Genomic DNA, 18925 nt, shown 5'->3' with positions numbered 1-18925 from the left:
AAAACTGTTAAATCACTGTCTTTTACTGTTAGCTTCTACTGCTAATAATAATACAAAGAAGAAATTGTCAGTTAAATTCTGACTTTTTATTTAGTATATACTTCATGTATGTATTTATTTTACAAATTAATGACAGATGCACCAGGGGAAACCATCTGCCTTTCCTCCTGTTGTGGGAGCAGGTATCCAGATACAGTTACTGTACATGTCAGTTATGAAGGTCTATGCGTTGGATTTAGTCTAGTGTCAGATGAGCTCGGGCATGCCAAGCATGTTGGCTCATGTTTATTTTACATCCATGGAGCCATCACAGACGTCTCCTTCTGCACCTGCTGAGAACACAAGAATGCAGGGTTAACTCAGAAGCAGATGTGTGTTGCTGTGGTTTGGTGTTTGATTTAAAGAAAATGTGAAAAAGCTTTGATTGTGTACAATCACATTTCCATAAAGTTGGGACACTGGGAAGAATAAAAATGGAATGCAGTCACATAAAGCACACCTAATTAAATATAGAAGAACAATTTAAAAAACATAAAGTGTTTATTATGGCTTCTTCTTTGCCTGATAACATGTGATTTCTGGAAGTGTTCCTGAGCACATGCTGTGATTTGCATGACAGATTCTTTCCTGTTTTTAAAGCATTGCCACCTGAGGGTCCAAAGATGCTATATTGATTTTCAGCATTGTCCCTTGCACACAGAGATTTTTCCCAATTCCCTGATCTGTTGATGATATTATGTACTGTAGATGATGAGATATTTAAACCCTTCAAAGTTTTATATTGAGGAACATGATTCTGATATTATTCAACAATTTGTAGGGGCAATGTTTTGCAGACTGGTGAAATTCCGTCTTCTAAATGCTCTTTTTATGCCCAATGGTCTTGCCAAATAACCTCATTAGTTGCTAAATTTTCCTCCAGCTGTTCCTTTCTAGTACCTCTTACGTTTCAAGCCTTTTGTTGCCCTCTAACCTCTGCTCTAACCTAAATGCATCCAATTAAACCATTTTATATATATATATATTCAAAAGCAGAAGAACAGAAATAAATCCAGATATGGGGATAGGGGTAAAACAAATTCAACATCAGAATTATGCTCATAATTTTTGAGATTTTGGTGCGAATCTTCACTCCAATTGCAGAAGCATTACTGTACGACTATCCAGGTAAAGGACTTTGGCATACTTATTAACGAGTGATATGTGTGTATTTCTCCACTAAAAATGCAGTTATTTAATCTTGTATTCATTTAACATTGAACGTCATCATGCAGTCTCATTCATTCACTTATGCAACGATTAACAATGATATTGCTGATAGTTATTGACTGCATGTTTTTTCATTTTTCTGTTCATTTTTTGGTATTTGGGGTTTTTTGGGTGTCAGGATATATTCACTCTCCATTCTGCGGAGGATAAGAGCCTATAGATGGGTGGGTGAACAAAAATTAATATATGTTTACCTTGTTTAGCTCTGGAAAAAGTTCCTGAATGACGATGTCCAGCAGCACATATGTCAGCTGAGGAAGGCAAAGCAAAAAAGGTAGGAACAAGATGAGAAGCATTAAGGTCAGTCGTGTTTAAATAAAGATGGAAACACAACCAATATGCAGAACGGCAGAGGAAACTGTGTTTCAGCAAACTGCATGTTACATTGCGTACCTATTATAAGGTGCGAATGTTACATTCAGAGGTACCCCAAGTCAATTTCATTCATATACCCATCTGTCATATACTAGCACAGCTTTTTTTTCATGTCCTATCACGTTTCCTATCAGCGAAGTGCAAACATTCTGAGAAAGCACCGAGTGTGTCCTCGCTGTTTGCGCGTGTCTGTCCTTGTACCTGTTTGTTGAGCACTGGCTGCTGTAGTCCATCAAAGAGGAGACGCACTCCTTCATACTTGGCCTCTTCTCCGATACATTTCCCCAGAAAGTCTGAAGATAAATCAAGGACAAGCCCCCAGGCGGCAATTTAAAACTCACCACTTGTCTTGTAGGTTTAGATGCCGACTACAAGTGGTCCATAAATTACAAAAGGCGACTTGGAAGAACTAAATAAATACCTGGAATATAGCTCATCATCTCCTCGAACGTCTTCTTTGCTCTCCTCTGCTTGTCTTGGGCGGGGCGAGGCGGGCTGCTTTCACAGAAAACTGAGTCTATGAGGGCAAAGATTCACTGCATGATTTCACCTCTGTTAGATTGTATTGTTTATTGTCATTTATGCTTAGAAATATTTAACCATATATGCTTAGAGGTGTATAATCGATTGTGTAGTGATAGGATGTGTGATCCTTAATAGTCTGCAAAGGCTTTGTGTGCATTCCAGAGTGTTCTGGCATTCACACCCACATTCTGGGAGCATGGGAGAGGGCATACCTGCTCTTATTGTTTTATGGCAGGATAAACGTATCTATATCTGTTTTAGTCTACGTGCCTTTTGTTTAGATGAACTGCTGGACTTCCAGACCAGCCGGTTTAGGGAAGTCATTTATGGGGTCACACTCTGACCCCCCCCCCCCCCCCCCCCCCCCCCACACACACACACACACACACACACACACAACGCACAGGCAAGGTACTCTTTGTATGTAGACGTCATATGTTAATGAACCTATGTATATTCATGTAACCTCAATAAAAGAGCAGTGTTACGGGAGAGTGGACGAGAGCAACTGGGGTCAAGCGAAGGAACGGCGTTTGTCCGGTTCTCTCCCGTGCACGAGAAACATGAAGAACTTTGCCTACTCGTGTCTTGCTTTGCTGTGTAATTACATTGTCTTCAACGTTCCAGCGAATAGGTTTAAGCTACAAACCTATCAACCTCACTTAGTTTGTTTGTTTAAAGTTCGAGATTCTCACAAACACGCAGACTCTCTTCGGTTCCTTGGCCGTGTACCTCTAAGCAGGGTGATGAGCGAGACTAGCCGGTGCTCCTGGACCACTTGGTTGAGTTTGTACTGAAGATAATAATCTGTGTAGGCCTCCAGTGTGTTCTTGAACAGGATCCTGCCACCCATTAGCAGGTGGTGCAACCAATCAGGGACACGAAAGACGACTCTGCCTAAAAATCAAGAAGAAGAGAGAGAGCACTGATCACCTACATGACCTATCTTTTTAATATACACCAGTCAGGTACAGCATTATGACCATCTGTCTGATATTGTGTTGCTCGCAGCACTTAAACAATCAAAGCATAGACGCTCGTACCAACAAGTCCTATAAGCTGCGAGGTGAAGCCTCCATGGACTGGAGCACATCCCACAGATGCTCAACTGGACTTACATCTGGGGAATTTAGAGGCCAATTCATCACCTCAAACTTCTATACTATACATTTTTCACAGCCGTCAGGGAATACAGTTTCCACACATGTCAAAGTAATATCCACAGCAATGGCATAACCTAAGGTCTCTCAGCAGAACACTGCCCAAAGCACCACACTGCTTCTGCGAGTTTATACTTGCCTTCTTGCCATAGTGCATCCTGGTGTCCGGTGTTCCCCAGAGAAGCTTCACACATACACGTGATGTGACAGAAAATGTAATTCGTCAGACCACGCCATCTTCTTCTTACTCCATGGTCCAGTTCTGATCCTCACATGCCCATTGTTGGCACTTTCAGCACTGTACAGGGGTCAGCATGGGCTCCCTGACTGGTCTGCAGCTATGCAGATGCATACACAACAAACTGCAATACTCTGCGTGTTCTTACACATTTCTATCACAACCAGCAGTAACTGTTTCTGCAATTCCAGCTACAGTAGTTCATCTTTGCTCCCCATCAATGGGCCAATGAGCCATGACCCTGTTGCTGACTCACTACTGTTCCTTCCTTCACTGCTTTTGATGAGTATTGAGCGATTCAGACCAGGAACACACCACGAGCTGCAGTTTTGGAGATGCTCCGACCCAGCTGTCTAGCCATCACATTCTGGCCCTTGTCAAACTTTCTCAAATCCTTACGCTTGCCCATTTTTCCTGCTTCTAACACATCGACTTCCAGGACAAAATGTTCACTCACTGTAATTGACGTCACCTGTCAGTGGTCATCGTTATGCCCTATCAGTGTAAACTGTGTGTTTTACAATCTCTCTTTCCTCATCCCCTATTTGCCGACCTTATGGTTTCTCATTTGGTGTAAACTTAACACTGTGGACATTTTTCAATTATTTGACCTAATATTTCTTTTTTAGCAGCATGCACTTTCAGCCATATGTTTCATGGTTCTAGCGTCTGTCAGCTACACAGACCAAGACGGATGAAAGAATAAGACAAGCGGTGGAAATGGGCTTCCTCCGAAGGAAGCGAGGAGAGATAAGAAGAGGAGCTCAGTCATTCAAGAGGGAGTCAGAGTAGAGACGCTGCTTCTCTGCATCAAATGGAAGTAGTTGAGGTGGATATTGTGTCTCTCAGCTGGTTTGGAAATGTCCCTGTGCCTTCAGGGAGACGCCGAGAGAGGGTATCTCTGCTGTGGCACAACCCAGAAGTGGTTTCACAGCAGATCCACAAATGGCACATGTGGAGTATTTCACTTTAGTATTTTACCTCGCAAAACAAGTCCTTTCTGAAACACTTTCCAATAACATTTCAACCCGGTACAAATCTATCCACATCCTATGTTTAAGCATGGAAAGGAAACATCATAAATTGTGTCTGCAGAACAGACTGCAAAAAAAACCCCAAACCTCTACTTACCAACATACATCAAGTAGTCATAGACCCCTTCAATGGTGATCATTTCCATGAAGTAGTTCTGATTGTGTCTCTTCTCTGTCATCTCTGATCGGTTGGCATTGTTTTTGAAGAGGTCATTGAAGAGCTGGGGGTGAGACACTTGCGTCAGATTTTAAGACTGAAGCTCTTTCAAACACCCACTGTCTCTATCTGAGAGCATTTCCAGTTATGAGTGACTCACAAAACTCTGGCAAAGTAAATATGTAACGTCCCTATTCTTTTAGGAATATATTCAGATTTTATGTTAAGTTAAGTGGACGTGTTTGTTTAAGCACCACTTGCAAAAAGCTGTTATGATCTCATCAGTTCAGCCACTGGCAAGTTCTCAGATTAAATGCCCGAGGCCTTTCTTGGCAATGTCAGACCTCATTTAAATTTTGTGAAGTGCTACTTCACAAAATTTGTTGCAAAAATAGCGCATGTGCTGATGTTTTATTCTATTGTGTCTGTAATACTAGAATCACCATTGGCTGATTTTAATCCCATTAAACTTCCTTTTAATTCAAGACAGAGGAATCTAATAAACACTAAAGGAAACAAAATATCAGCATAAACAGTTCCATCAATAGTCGATAAAAATCACTGTCTTTGCTTTAAAAACTTTATTTAGGGGATTATTTAATCCCCTGCTCAATTTGTAAGTTTGCTACAGGGGTAAGAAGTTGCTTGTAGTTGGCACCAGGTTTGCACACATCTCAGGAGGGACTTTGGCCCACTCATCTTTACAGAAATTCTAAATCCTTCACTTTTATTGGCTGCTGCTTGGCAACTCAAAGCTTCAGCTCCCTCTATGGATTTTCTATAAGACTAAAGTCTACAGACCAGCTAAGCCACTCCATGACCCTAATGTGCTTCTTTCTTTAGCTGCTCTTTTGGCGCCTTGCTGGTATGTCTTGGGTCACTGTGTTGCTAGAAGATGACGACGACCCATCTTCAGTGTTCAGGTTGCGGGAAGCAGGTTCTTGTCCAAGCGTGGCCACGTTCATTGGACCCTCAGTGCGGTGAAGACATCCTGTACCCTTAGCAGGAAAACAGCCCCAAAGTATAATGTTTACACTCCATGCTTGACTGTGGGGAATATGGTGGAGGCTTTAGGTCATACTCAGCATTTCTCTTCCTCCAAACACAGTTGATGCCAAAGAGCTTGATTTTGGTTTTATCTTCCAACAGCACTTTCTCCCGACACTCTTCTGAATCATTTTAATGTTCACTGGAAACTTAAGACAGGCTTGTAACTTCTTGAGTGGGGGGACCTTGCAAGAACTACAAGATTTCAATCCATTACGGCGTAGTGTGCTACCAATGTTGTTTTTGTTGACTGTGGTCCCTACTGCCTTCATTAACAAGCTCCTCCCATGTAGGTTGGGACTGATCTACCACCACTCTCATGATCCTCACATAATGAGGCAAGATCTTTCATGGAGCTCCAGACCGAGGGTGATTGATGGTCTTTTTATTTTTATTCTGAACAATCGCACCGGCAGTTGCCACTTCCTTCCACCAAGCTTCCTGCTGATGGTCTTGTAGCTCATTTCAGCCTTATGCAAGTTGACAATCTTGTCCTTGACATCCTTTGACAGCCTTTTTATGTCTTGCCCATTGTGATGGAAATCCATTCGGTTGGCATTTGTGCTTTATATACATAAGTTGAGATCAGAAGTCTCGACAATTGATTTTAATCTGTGTGCCACAAGAGCAGGCAGCCAATCTCTGGGAGGCAAAATTCTGTTTAGGTTGTAGGGGATCAAATACTTTCTCCACTCAACGACATGCAAATCAGTTCATAACTGTTATGCACTATGTTTTTTTCTGGATTTTTGATCAATTTTCTGTCTCGCTCCATTAAAAAGAAATTACCATAATAATTAGAGACTGATTTGTTTCTTTGTAAGTGAGCAAACTCACCAATTCAGCAGAGGCTCTAATAATCTAATTATTTCCCCACTGTATATCTGTAAAGCTCAGCTGCCTTGTGGACTTTTGATCAGACAGTTGTAACAGGAACAATTAATTGCAACTGAGCCTTAGGGAGGACTCTACCAGTACTCAGGATTCTCCTCAGGCTACTCTTTTAAACAATGCAGACAGTCAAAAAGCTATAAAGCCTCACTTGCCAACCTTTTTGTCATTCTCTGAGGTGGGACTCAGGATAGTGAGCTCAGGTCGGCTGGGTTTGGGTTTGGGAGATTCACAGGAATTGAAGAAGGACTGGATGAAAGGTTCCAGGTGCTGCCCTTTCTGCCATAAAAAAAAGCACACGTGCAAAATGTATATTGGGTAGTTATGGTTTCAAAAACACAAAGCTGACATTTAAAAACATCTGTATTGTGAAAGATGAGACACAAAGCACATCCTACATATTGTGTCCCAGAATAAATGCATTTCTCACCTCTTTTATCAGTTTGCTGGGGACCGACTTAATGATTTTACCTGTGAAAAATAAAAAACCTTATCTCAGTGATGTATGCTTCTGTCACGTTGTGCCTCTTTTCCAGACACATCTCTTCTCATCCAACCCAAGGTCAGCCTGATCAAACATTTCCACAGGCTGTTTAAACATCATCTATTTGTTTAAACAAAGCGTCTGTCACATTCTCTGCAGCCAGGTCAGAGAGAATGTGCCTCATACTGTACCGAGGTTCACGTCAGGTAACATCTTGTCCAGGAACTGAGACTCCATGCTATGAGGAGACAGGAAGTCGGCCAGTAGCTGGCTGTTGCTCAGCTCTGGGTGCTGCAGGAGTTTCTGCAAAGTAAACAGATAATGAAAACACACATTTGTTCTGTAGCTGAAAATCAATCACAGGACTGCAGATTTATTGTGTATGATCAAATGTAAGCAGATACAAGTGCTTTACTCGTTTTTAGAACAAAGCAGACTGTGGATTTTCAAGGGCTTTATGTGGGTTTTTCTTCTTATAAAGCCTCCCAACCAAGTTTGGATTAGTGCTTACTACTTTCCACAGAACATTGCAACTTTTTAAATGAATTCCCAAGCTTTCAAAGCAGCCTCTTGGTGTGCCTTGAAAAAACTTATTTCAAGGTAATTAATCCATCACAGTGAACACTTTTACTGCTTTTTGTGTTGTCTCTTGTGATTCTGTACTGATGGTCCTCCAGGTGGGGACCATTTAAAAATCTTTCCTTGCCGAGTTTTGTCATTTTTCTCTATAAATGTTCAACAGTTAAGACTCAAATTTTATTCCTTGAAGTGTTTAAGGACCTTGGCAGCAACTGCAGAGACTGAATTGTGTTTTATTCAGTTTTTTCCTCTGTGTTTTTGAAAAGCTGCTCTTAGAATCACCAAATGAAGCAACGACAAAGATATTTTTCTCTCTTTACAAGAAGTGACTCAACCACTGACTAAGACTGATTAAGATGACTTTAAATGTTTCTTTTTTTCTGAAACCTAATTTGAAGTATTCTTGATAAACGCATACGCACAGAAAACTACACCCAAAAACCTTTCAACAATGTGTGTGTGTGTGCGTACGTATTTCAAGCTAATTTGTTCGTAACCTTCTCACCAACCGCCTCCCCTCAAAGTCATTTTCTTAGTTTTTATTATTTAGTTATTTGAAGACGTTTTCACAGTACAAACCATGATTCAGCAACTTTTAGAATCACCTCTAGCAGCAATAAGTTGAAGTAAACATTTTCTGTATTTTTTTTTTATTTATTTGAGGTTCGTTTTAAAATTACACTTGATGCCCCCAGGTTATATTCATCAATTTTACTATATTTACTCCAAACATCTTATATTAGGAGAATATTCTTTTAATTAATACTAGAAAGTCATCAGGTTCCAATATATATTTTGCAGAAAATGCATAAACTAAATGCATAGTGCTAAATGTCAGGTTTTGCTATTAAAATTAACAATAGGATGCACATTTTTGTATATTATGTTTATGATTATTAGGGTTGGGTACATGTAGACATAAATATATACATACACTACAATCATCATAGTACGATTATATAAAGAAATTATATAGCAAAATATTAAAAGTGTAGCTACACAGTAATTACTTAAAGCATGAAACTTTTAAAAGTGATTATTGTAGCTGATCAAAACCTGTTATATTGCCTAGGTACAGTATATATTACACCTATCTAAATGCTACCTCATTAAAAAAGCATTTGCATTTCAACATCAGAGATGGTCACACTTGCATGATCCTTTCATCAAGTGCATTTGATTGGACTATTATTAGCATCATAATTTCTATGGAAGCAGTAAGGCTGTACTCAATGTTTCACAGCACTTCATGGAGTCCTTTGAAAACTTTCTTTTTCACATGACTGAGTATCGTGCCTAGTGCAATTCAGAAGAAAAGGCCAAGAGAAGCGCAGATATCTACCTGAAGATATTCCTGAAATTCCTCCCTCTTCGATGTCAGAAATTCGTAATTCTTGGGACCAATTATTCTCTTTGAGGGCAGCTGCGCATCTGGAAATGAGCCTGCAAATGGTGTAAGATTTCACAAAGACAAGTGTTAAAAATGTGTCTCTCTTTAACTGGAACATAACAGCCGTGTAGTTTCCAAGTCCCCAAATAAGGCAACAGGCCCATTCAATGTTCTTCGCTTCTAAAATGTAAGTTTACTTGGAAGTAATAATCTGGGATTTTTCTGTGGAGTCGACGACTTCATTTTCATGGGAAAATTCCTTCCTGATGGCCTTGAATGAAAAACAGAGCAGTGCACAGCTGCTCTAAATTAGCATTATGTAGAAAACCTACCATGAAACTCGGTGAGCTTTGACTCTAGGACATAGAACTCCAAATATCTCCTGTACACAGACCAGTGCTCAGTCTCATGTCCGACTGCAGAGAGTAAAACAACAAGGTTTAATTAATGACCCCAAACCAAAACAGCTCGTCACACTAGTTAATGGTTACCTAATAGTATTACAGATTATTTACAAGTACGCTTTAATGAAGGTCCGCACAGCCTCACCTGCCTTCCGGTCATTGCGCTCTACATCAATACAAAACACTGGAATGCGCTCCCTCTTTACGTCGTCATCGTAGAAATCAATGTACGGGATTGTGATGTTCCAGGCTGAGAGGTTTCGCGGGGTGCTCGGGGTGGAGGCCGCCTCCATAGGGGGGTCATCTTCCAGCACCATCATGGCTTCCTCCACCTTGAATAGAAGGAAGTGAGAGTGGTTGAGGTCAAGGCTTTGCAGAGTACACGATAGATGAACAACACGACCACTTTTATGCTGCAAAACACACAAAGGTAGAGGCCTGACTTTGTGTATGTTTTTTTTTACCTTAACCATATAATCTACTCCTATCAAAATTACTATTAAATTGAACAGCAAATGCGAAGATCAGGGACAACTAAACAAAAAAAAGGTGACTGAGACCTGACCACAAGTAAGGGAAGTGCAACGTATACACAGGATATCCCTTTACAATAAATGCCGAACAAGGAATTAACAGAGTGAAGACAGTAAAGTGCTGTAACAGACTGTGTTTGAAGTCACATCAATATAAATTTACAAAAGCTCTTAAACTAGCGGATTTTCATTCATCTGACACTCTTTTTTTTAAATTTCTTTCATTTAAGGTGGATATTTAGTCATTTTCGCAGGTCATCTTTGTGGTTTCACAGGGAAACTCTTGCTCTTTAAAATCAACACTATCTACTGTAAAACAGGCAAATTCATGGACTCCACCTCAGAAAACGCCAGAACCCAAACGTTGGATTTAAATATTGGAAAAATAGACAGATATTTTATTATGCCTGAAGAGATCAGCAAAAAACAAGCTTTGTCAAACTCGGCAGAGTCTGCAAATTGCACTGAAAACCTTGAAGATTTGCCCATAAGGTAGAATTAATAGACTCTGTGGCTTTGTTTTCTTTACTCACCAGCGCCCCCATGTGGGAATCACTTCAGGAGACCCTCAATATGACTTGAAGACTCTGTTTGCAGTTACTTCTAATAAATTTGACACGCTGCTTTAAATTTGACATGCAGTTTAACCCTAAAAAGCAACTATCACCACGTGAGCATTATTTTATACACTATCATCATCTTATAATGAATGTTTAGGACACTTTTAGATGTGCCTTACCATATCATCCTCCCCCTCTACCAGCCCATAGGATGGCAGCATGGCTCCTTCCATCGTTGTGCTCTTGAACACTCCTTTGATCTTACTGCCAATGCGGCTAATCCCAAAGGACTCGCCCCTCTTAGACGTACTCCTGCAGTTCAAACAAGGAGGCTATTAAACACGGAGCAAAGGAGGAGATGCGCTTGGCTTCAGCAAAGCGCATGCAGCTTCAGAGAGGTGACAGAGCAGGGACTGTAGGGAAGAAGAAGCAGCTTACTGTATCTGTATCATGGGAGGTAAAAGCTAATCTAGCCAAACCAATGAGAACGTTTAACTTCACAGTCAACAATAATCAACACAATAAAATGCCTGCGTTATTGGTAAAGCGCTGCAGAGCCACAAAAAACACACACACACACACACACAACAAAGCACTGAGCAGTGATGAACAGATGTGAAGCTTGGAGGGGATATTTTCAGGGTGTAAAAAATGCTGATGATGATCAGTTACCTGACAACCGATAAAAAGCACACAACATCACAGTTGCTCTGTGTGAGTGCCGGTTTGCTCACGTAAAATAAAAATCACCACATGACGCACAGAGATACGCCTACTACACAAGAAGCCGAGCACAGAAAAAGTGGCTGCGGTGTCAAAAACAAGACTGGAGGAAACAAAACGACAAATTAAAACAGGATCCCGTGCATAGACCCCACCATGCAGGCGTCCGGCTGGGACTGGGGTCACATGGGTGTGAAACTGGATAGCATGACATCACACTGAGCGACCTGTGACAGACAGATGGACCCTGACTTACTTGGGTGATGAGTGGCGGTGGGATAGCGAGCCATATGGGAAGTTTGTGAACGTGGACTGGGCATGGAGGGAGTTACAAGATGCAGGTGAAGAGCTGCCAGAGGCGGTGAACAGTGAGGACGGGGACTCGGGGCTCCAGTCCCAGGAGCTATAAGCAGAACAGGGTCACATCCCCACGGGCAAGAGGAGGGAGCGGATCGTGGATCATACCAGGGCAGGCAGTATGGTGGTCACAGAATCAGAGTGGACATACGGTCACAGACACAGGCACGATGGTGGAAATACACAGATGGGCGTAATGGGCAGACAAACGGGCAGAGGTGGAGAAGGTTTCTTAATCGCAGGTATGGAGGAAGGTTAGCCTCGAAACTGGTCACATGTGATTGTGGGCTGCGAAAGCAATTATATGCTATCCCAGCTATCATTTTGAGTGGCGTAATTTATGCTGCTTTGGAAACTGCCTTTATAACAAGTTTGCTTTCAGGTGTTGGAAATGAAACAGAAAATGAGTTTTCCTTCATTTTAATTCTCTCATTTTGGATATAATGCTTTTATTAGCTTTATCTGCTCATAGGCTTACTGGTGACACATGCTATGATTAGCTCATAAAGGTCAGTTTACTCAGTGTTCTCTCTTTTTGCAGCTACAGCACACTCACCAAATAAAACATGTATTTAGGGGTGAAATGAGATGAGTGCTAAAAGATTATATATCATTATCGCAGTATCAGCTAGTGCTTATGAAACTGAAGCCCTCCTTGACGGCTCGGGCCCAGGCAGGGCACAGTGATTCTGTTAAAAAAAAAAAGGCAGCACATCTTTAATCTTAAGTATGAAGTGTCTTTTGGAATCTTGCGTGCAGCACTACTCAGCCAGCCACTGTTCTGATCAGCACACTGACGACTTGTACTCACCGAATGTCATCCAAACTGACGCTATTTCTGGAACAATATGCACAAGGAGTTAGTGGCTGGGCCGCGTGGCCACGTACACACCACACCCCGCGATAGAAAACATGACAGTCGATCCATGGCTTCAGCTCAGTTACAGCTATACTGCAGTGGTCTAATATAACTTGCATTACAAGAAAATGGGTTGCTTCTATACAGCTTGGTTACAGTTATGTTTATGTGTGACGCAGCTGGCTCATAGCATATCCAGGGACAGGGATTTATGTACGTTTAATAGGGAAACCAGGAAAACTGGACGTGGAAGAAAACACAGAAATTTACTGTGTGTCTAAAATCTTAGTTAACAGTGAATTTGTGTTTGCGCTGTTTTCTGTTTCTATATTTTCTGAAAGTCCACCTGTGCATCATTATGCTAAACTTTTATGCTGTTACACACAAACATAAAGTGAAACCTACCTGCTCATTTTGGAATTTCTGGCAGGGGACTCGGCCCCTCTGAGAAGCTGCCGAAAGTACTGTGGAAAAAAGGTCACGGGAATCAAACAACACATATGGAAAATCTGGTACAGTATGCAAGCTAAACTCAAGGAACATGCCATATCTATTGACCTCTTAATGCCTAAACAATAATAACCACTGATGCCCAGTTTATTTGGGAGCAAGAACAGGGGTGGCAACTAAGTAGAAAATAACCTCGCATTGTTATCCAGACACTATTCACACAGGGCTATGGCCTGCTCTGAACAATGGCTGAGCTCTGGTCCACCCAGCTGAATTCAATGAAATTGCTTCTGAGGGGTGAAATTCAGCTTGGCAGTTTGGCATAATGCCAGCGCCGGCTCATTGGCCGGTTGCGCGTCTGATATTGATGACAGGGCCGATAGCGGTTGGTAGCTGGGGGGATGGAAAAATGGGTCTGAGTCAACAAATTCCAGTTGAGTTTGAGTTTAAGCATTTTACAGATATAGTTTTGGTACATCTGAGACAATAAAAATACTAAATTTAAGGAATGATCATTCAGTCTCAACTTAAAGACCCATAATTTAGACAGGAAAATGCTTAAATCTGGAAATCAAGCTGGGTGACAATAGGCTTAGTGGTTTCTATTGAGGTGTGGGCGCTAACCTCATCGCTGTGGCAGAACATGGGGGTGAAAACATTCTCCAGAAGAGAGAGGACGTGCTCGTAGGCTTCAAACAAGCACCTCATGGTCTGCAGTTTCACCACCTCCCCATAAGGACCCTCAGCAACTAGGACGTTCAACAAAAACACACAAGCGAGTTAGCATACTACACAGCATGCATACTCATTAAGGCACACCTAGGATGTTTAAGACACTTTAACTTCGATAATGACTCCTGTCACATACTGTTGCGTATTTCTTCCACTATAAAGGGGTCAAAGCGGATTTTGTCAACACTCTCGTCCAAGCAATAGGTCTCGTAGATCTTCTTCACTTCCTTATGGAGCATCATCTTCTCTGAATCCAACAGCTCAGGGCACAGAATCCTGTCGTTGAACTCCTCTGAGAAGTTAAGAGAGTCAGACATCAATACGTCACAGTGATAGGTTAACTCTGCCACCCATGAGTGGTAATTTTTCCTGATAATTTCAGATGGGGTGATGAAAAGCTGTTGACTGACAGAACTGAGTAATTAAGGTAACAACAACGATTAACAACTACTAACAATTTAGAGAAAAAACTGAATACTTGCCAACTGCGAGACAGAATTGGAGGACATGGACAGCGCCTTCTTGCTTTAGGAAGTTCATAAAGCGAAAGAGAAGGTCTTGCTGTTCTCGAATTTCCTTCAACTCCAGCTTTAGCACCTGATACAAAGGCAGGAAAAAATGGATTAATATACTCTATAAAGCATTGCCTGCTATATTCCTCCTGCTTCTATTAGGCTTACGCTGTCCCATATACCAGCTACACATTGTCACTAGGTTTTTGCTTAATGCCAGATGGCTTTTGTTTCAAAGATGGCTTGCAGTTGAATTTTTGTAGGTTTTTAATGAATTACTTCACTCTCCTAGATGAAAGCAAACACTTACTGAGGGCTTTTTGCTGCGAGTATCAGAGTACTTTTGTAGGAAAGGAACCAGTGTTGAAGTGGGCTCTGTGGCTTCTTCAGGCTGGAGTGAACAAGTCGGGAAAAATTAAATACACGTTTAAAATTCACAGAAGATACACTCACCCTTCATTCTGTTAGGTATGCCTATGCCAGTTCGGAAGAAGAATCAGAACGGAGAAGAAAGGAGATTTAAGTGGATTTCTATGTGGCATGGTTGCTAGTGCTAATACAGGCTGGGCTGAGTATTTCAGAAACTGCTGATCTACTGGGATTTACTCCACACATCCATCTCAAGAAAATGGTCTGAAAAAGAGAAAATATCCCATGAGCAGCAGTTCTCTACATGAAAATGCCTTGTGGACGTCACAGGTCAGAAGACAGTGGCCAGACTTCTGGCTGCTTTGAGCAGACAGGATAGGAGGGCGACAGTAACTCAAATAACCACTCATTATAACCAGGGTATCCAAAACAGCATCTCTGAATGCACAACATGTTGAACACTGAATCAGATGGGCTACAGCAACAGAGGACCACACAAAGATTCACCAAAATTGGACAACAGGAGATTCAAAGACATTATCTGGTCTGAGTCTGAATTTCTGCTGCGACACTTAAAGGGAAGGGTCAGAATTTAATGTAAAGAGCATGAAAGCATGGATGCATCCTGCCTTATACCAATAACTCAGACAGGTGGTGCTGGTGTAATGGTGTGGGGATATTTTCTTGACACACACTGAGTACTGCTGCTGACCATGTCCATCTTTAATAACCCAGCCAACAAACCTGCTTTATGCCACAAAAATTTGAGTTCAGAAAGCAAAAGATCGACCTGACTTGTTACTAGAAAGGTGAACCAAACAGAGTGACTGGTGAGTGTAAACGACAGCCAGTTACAGTCCAGTATATACTTACAGGTGAGTTGTCAATGAATATCAAAATTAAATGATTCGCTGTGTCCTGAATTAAAAAAAAAACCACACAAAAAAGCAGTCAGTAAGTTTCAAACTCAAGTGTAGCGCTGTAAGTAATGTTTTGATTTGTCTTTTATTTGCATTCTCATAATACTGCACATTAGCACTGGTTAAAGGACTATAAAAGAAATATCCTGTTAGACTGGCAAAGACAAAGACACGTTCAAGGGAAAAAACAGCTTTGGATTTCTATTCTACACTCACAGGATCAGCCAAGTAGTCCATCGAAGGAAGGAAGACAGAACCAGCCAAAACCTCTCTTATCAGGAGTGTAAGAGATCTGAGAGAATGACGAGATACAGAAGCAGGAAGTAAGAGAATGAAGCAATAAAGAATCATGCTGTGCATTCCTGTTGTGACTTAATTGGATAAATTTATGGTTGCAGTGCATGGGCTTTACTTCCAGAGCAGTCAGTTACCTGCAGTCTGTGGCCTTGGGCGGCAGGATGTAAGGGAACAGTATCTCAGTCAGCTTCCTGAGGTAGAGAAGTTCATCTCTGCGACTGCGAAGAGCCACGTGGAGATCAGGACCATATTCCTCCAGGGCAGCTTGTTGAAGATACTCTATGTTTTTTACTGAAAAGAAACCAAAAAACATTTTTATGATAAAAGAAATAAAAAACAAACTGCTCTGTGTGATTATATCTGCCATACCCTTCTGCCTTGCTTTGCTAATAATTTCAATGTGCTTCATGGAAACTTTAAGGAGCTTTTTTGTGATGAGAGATGCCACATCCACCTAAGAGAGAGAGACAAGTTTATTTAAAAATGATGAAGACCAGTTTAAAAAGTTTTTTGTCTTTATAGAGTCTAAGTTTCACCTTCTGAGTCCGACGAACCAGCACGGCTGCAAAGAAACGCAAGGTCACTCTCAGCTCGTCGACAAACGCCTCGTCGTCTGTGATGTCTCTGAAAGGAAAAAGAAATCTGTCCCCTCACTTCACAGGACACAACACAGTTTGAACTTCGGAGGAAGGATACAAGAAACTCTTACCTATACCAAGGATATACAAAATTTTCCAGAACAAGCTCTAGAATCTAAAATAAAAACAATAGATTTTATTGTGCCATAATTTGATAGATTAATTTAATGTTTATTTAAGAATAATGACGTGTGTAACAAATATGTCTATTACCTCTGAGAGTGAGGCATCCACTTTAGAAGGAATTTTCAGGTCAAGCCATGGCTGATAGTTTTCCAGTAACAGAGTCGGTCTATAAATATGAACGAAATTTTTTTTTAAAAAGGAATGAAATGGAAAAAATTCAGTATCATCAGCAGAGGAAGACAGAAGAATCCAGTCTGGCCACTAGATGGCATTGCTAAATCTCCCATGACCTAATAAGTAGGTAACTTATTGTTGTCAACCCAGTAATGAGGTTATATATATATATGTATAGCATACGTAGTAACACAGTGATATGGACTTGGTCACAGATAATCTATAAACAACATCAGGCATTAAGCATTTATTATGCTAAATATATAACTGCTGCTGAAATAGTTATAAGGTTTCAATAAAACACAAGTCAGCTTCTGTCCAGTCTACGACCGTTGCACAACAGCATAACCACGTCACTCACCTGTGCCTTTTGCACTTGATTTTTCCACAAACAGCACAGCTGTGGCCCAGCGGAAACAGCTCCTGCTGGTACGACTACAAGATAAAGTCAACAGCAAAGATTATGAACTGCTGCTGCTTTTGTGCCTTTTTATTCATCATCATCAATGTATAAGTAAGCAATGGCATGCTTCCAACAAGTGATAGACATTACATATATTTCTATCAGTTGTGGCACTCAGAGTGTGGAGGCTGTATCCTCCTAATTTGTTCAGTTAAATTCTAACAGACCTTGATTCTTGGTTTAATGGAGACTAAGATGTTAGGCAGCAGAGACTCAGGCCCCAGGGAGCAGTAGAAAGTGACGACTCCAGCCAGGAACGACCAAAACACCATTATAATGTGAATATATCTGTAGTAAAAAGGAGGTGTGAGGTATAAATGAATAAAAACATGGTAAGCTATGAAGTGAAATTGAGTGGGCTGCAGGTTTGCCTATGTAGAGTGAACTAGTTACCTGTTCAAAAGCACAGTGGAGAGAAGCAGGACCAGCAGAAGGAAGCAGAACACTGGATATTGTCGACCAAGCTCTCTGAGCCGGTCCACCTTTACCCTGCGTCTTAATTTCTGCAGATAAGCCCGGATGCATCCCATCTTTGTCTGTCAACATCCAGCCTACTGCATATTACTGTAAATAAATAAAGGTCACATTACGAAGTGGCTGCAGGCTACAAATAAATAAGGGCGTGTAGCAGGAAGCAAGAGCTCCTTACTCAAAGTCACAGTATTTTATTTTTTTTTTAAATCTATCTATTCCGCTTAACATACGTATCAGGTTGCACTGATTTTAACATATCGACTCAAGCACTTACTGTAAGTGTACGGCGGACGATATGGGCCATTTTTCACTGTAGTTCAGGCGCGACACCATAATGAATTTGCAAAAACAAAATAAATACATAAGCAGGTTGCCTGTGTGCAGGATGAGCGCAGAGAGCAGAGCCGCGCACAGCTGTGAGCCACAGCAGGATTAGTGGCAGTTACACAGCATCATTCGTGCGTGGACCGTCCTAAAACTCTGATAGGTTGCCGTTTTGGTTAATGGCCGCGGTCCTGTCACGGGCATAGCTGTCCATTGAGGAGCAGCAGCAGCGGCGGTGGTTGGTGCCTCGGTTGTCAGCGCTGGAGACGTGTGATGTCACCTCCGCTGCGCTCCCAGCAGCAGTAGCTGCTACTGGCTCCTGTAGTTTAGCTCTGAGGTAACGGACGTGTCCCCCACATATTCCCCTTGAAATGAAACCCACGCCAAGGTGCCCGGATCAAGGAGACGAGTCCCGGAGCGGAGTAGTGCTCACTGGAGCGGCCATTATTTATATTATTGTCACATTTAACGGACTCGAAGCGAAGCACCATTGATTTGTGTGCGTGGTAAACAGCTTACAGTCGTACTTTGATCGAAGAAACTGCACAAGGGAACATGGGAAATTGCGTTTTTTAACGTGGACTTAAATTGGGTTAACCGGCAAATAGCCCTCCTACAGTAGCTCCATCACTCGCGATGACCTACTTTAAGTTAACTGACACAAAGGCGTTTAGAGCTTTTAACATCAGGCTGTAGATTACTGTAATAGTAACTATACTAACGCAGTATTGTTACATTTGACGACTCAATGCAATAAATACTGTTTAATTTATTCAAAGGCACCAATACTGTGCATGTATGCCTGTCCTATGAATCTAATAATATAAGCCTTATAAATCATATACACTATTATACACACAC

At 41.4% G+C, this 18925-nt stretch overlaps 1 protein-coding gene across 5 annotated transcripts; it reads right to left on the bottom strand.

Moving 5' to 3' along the window:
- Nucleotides 1-71: 71 nt before the first annotated feature.
- On the bottom strand, nt 72-18576 carry LOC146552451 (sorting nexin-14-like). 5 transcript variants are annotated; one of them, XM_085257460.1, is made up of 31 exons: nt 18015-18576; nt 17660-17830; nt 17434-17554; nt 17165-17238; nt 16717-16795; nt 16575-16618; nt 16402-16489; nt 16235-16319; nt 16000-16156; nt 15785-15860; nt 15522-15566; nt 14590-14670; nt 14250-14364; nt 13904-14059; nt 13660-13784; nt 12991-13049; nt 12538-12564; nt 11626-11772; nt 10826-10958; nt 9699-9885; nt 9482-9565; nt 9102-9202; nt 7372-7483; nt 7127-7167; nt 6856-6975; nt 4699-4822; nt 2902-3066; nt 2066-2161; nt 1846-1937; nt 1464-1520; nt 72-329 (listed from the first exon to the last, which is right to left on the bottom strand). In XM_085257460.1, the coding sequence occupies exons 2-31, from the start codon at nt 17794-17796 to the stop codon at nt 291-293; spliced, it is 2967 nt and encodes a 988-aa protein (XP_085113586.1). In that variant the 5' UTR covers nt 17797-17830; nt 18015-18576; the 3' UTR covers nt 72-290. The 5 variants fall into 5 exon arrangements, with proteins under 5 accessions (XP_085113586.1, XP_085113585.1, XP_085113587.1 ...); XM_085257459.1 differs by having other exon boundaries at nt 72-332; nt 18015-18575; XM_085257461.1 differs by lacking the exon at nt 12538-12564 and having other exon boundaries at nt 72-332; nt 18015-18575.
- Nucleotides 18577-18925: the final 349 nt, after the last annotated feature.

This window comes from Mchenga conophoros, linkage group LG19, assembly GCF_057382185.1.
Source record: "Mchenga conophoros isolate Kocher_MC1m ecotype Shallow Benthic linkage group LG19, M_conophoros_male_GT1.1, whole genome shotgun sequence".
NCBI classification, from domain to species: domain Eukaryota; kingdom Metazoa; phylum Chordata; class Actinopteri; order Cichliformes; family Cichlidae; genus Mchenga; species Mchenga conophoros.
The sequence above is the reverse complement of the archived record's forward strand: the minus strand, read 5'-3'. Positions and strand labels throughout refer to the sequence as shown.

Coding starts and splice junctions, on each gene's coding strand:
- LOC146552451 (XM_085257459.1), bottom strand. CDS start 17,796: ATGGGATGCATCCGGGCTTATCTGCAGAAATTAAGACGCAGGGTAAAG. Junction 17,555..17,659: donor TCCACTGTGCTTTTGAACAG/GTAACTAGTTCA, acceptor TTTTTACTACAG/ATATATTCACATTATAATGG. Junction 17,239..17,433: donor CCATTAAACCAAGAATCAAG/GTCTGTTAGAAT, acceptor TTTATCTTGTAG/TCGTACCAGCAGGAGCTGTT.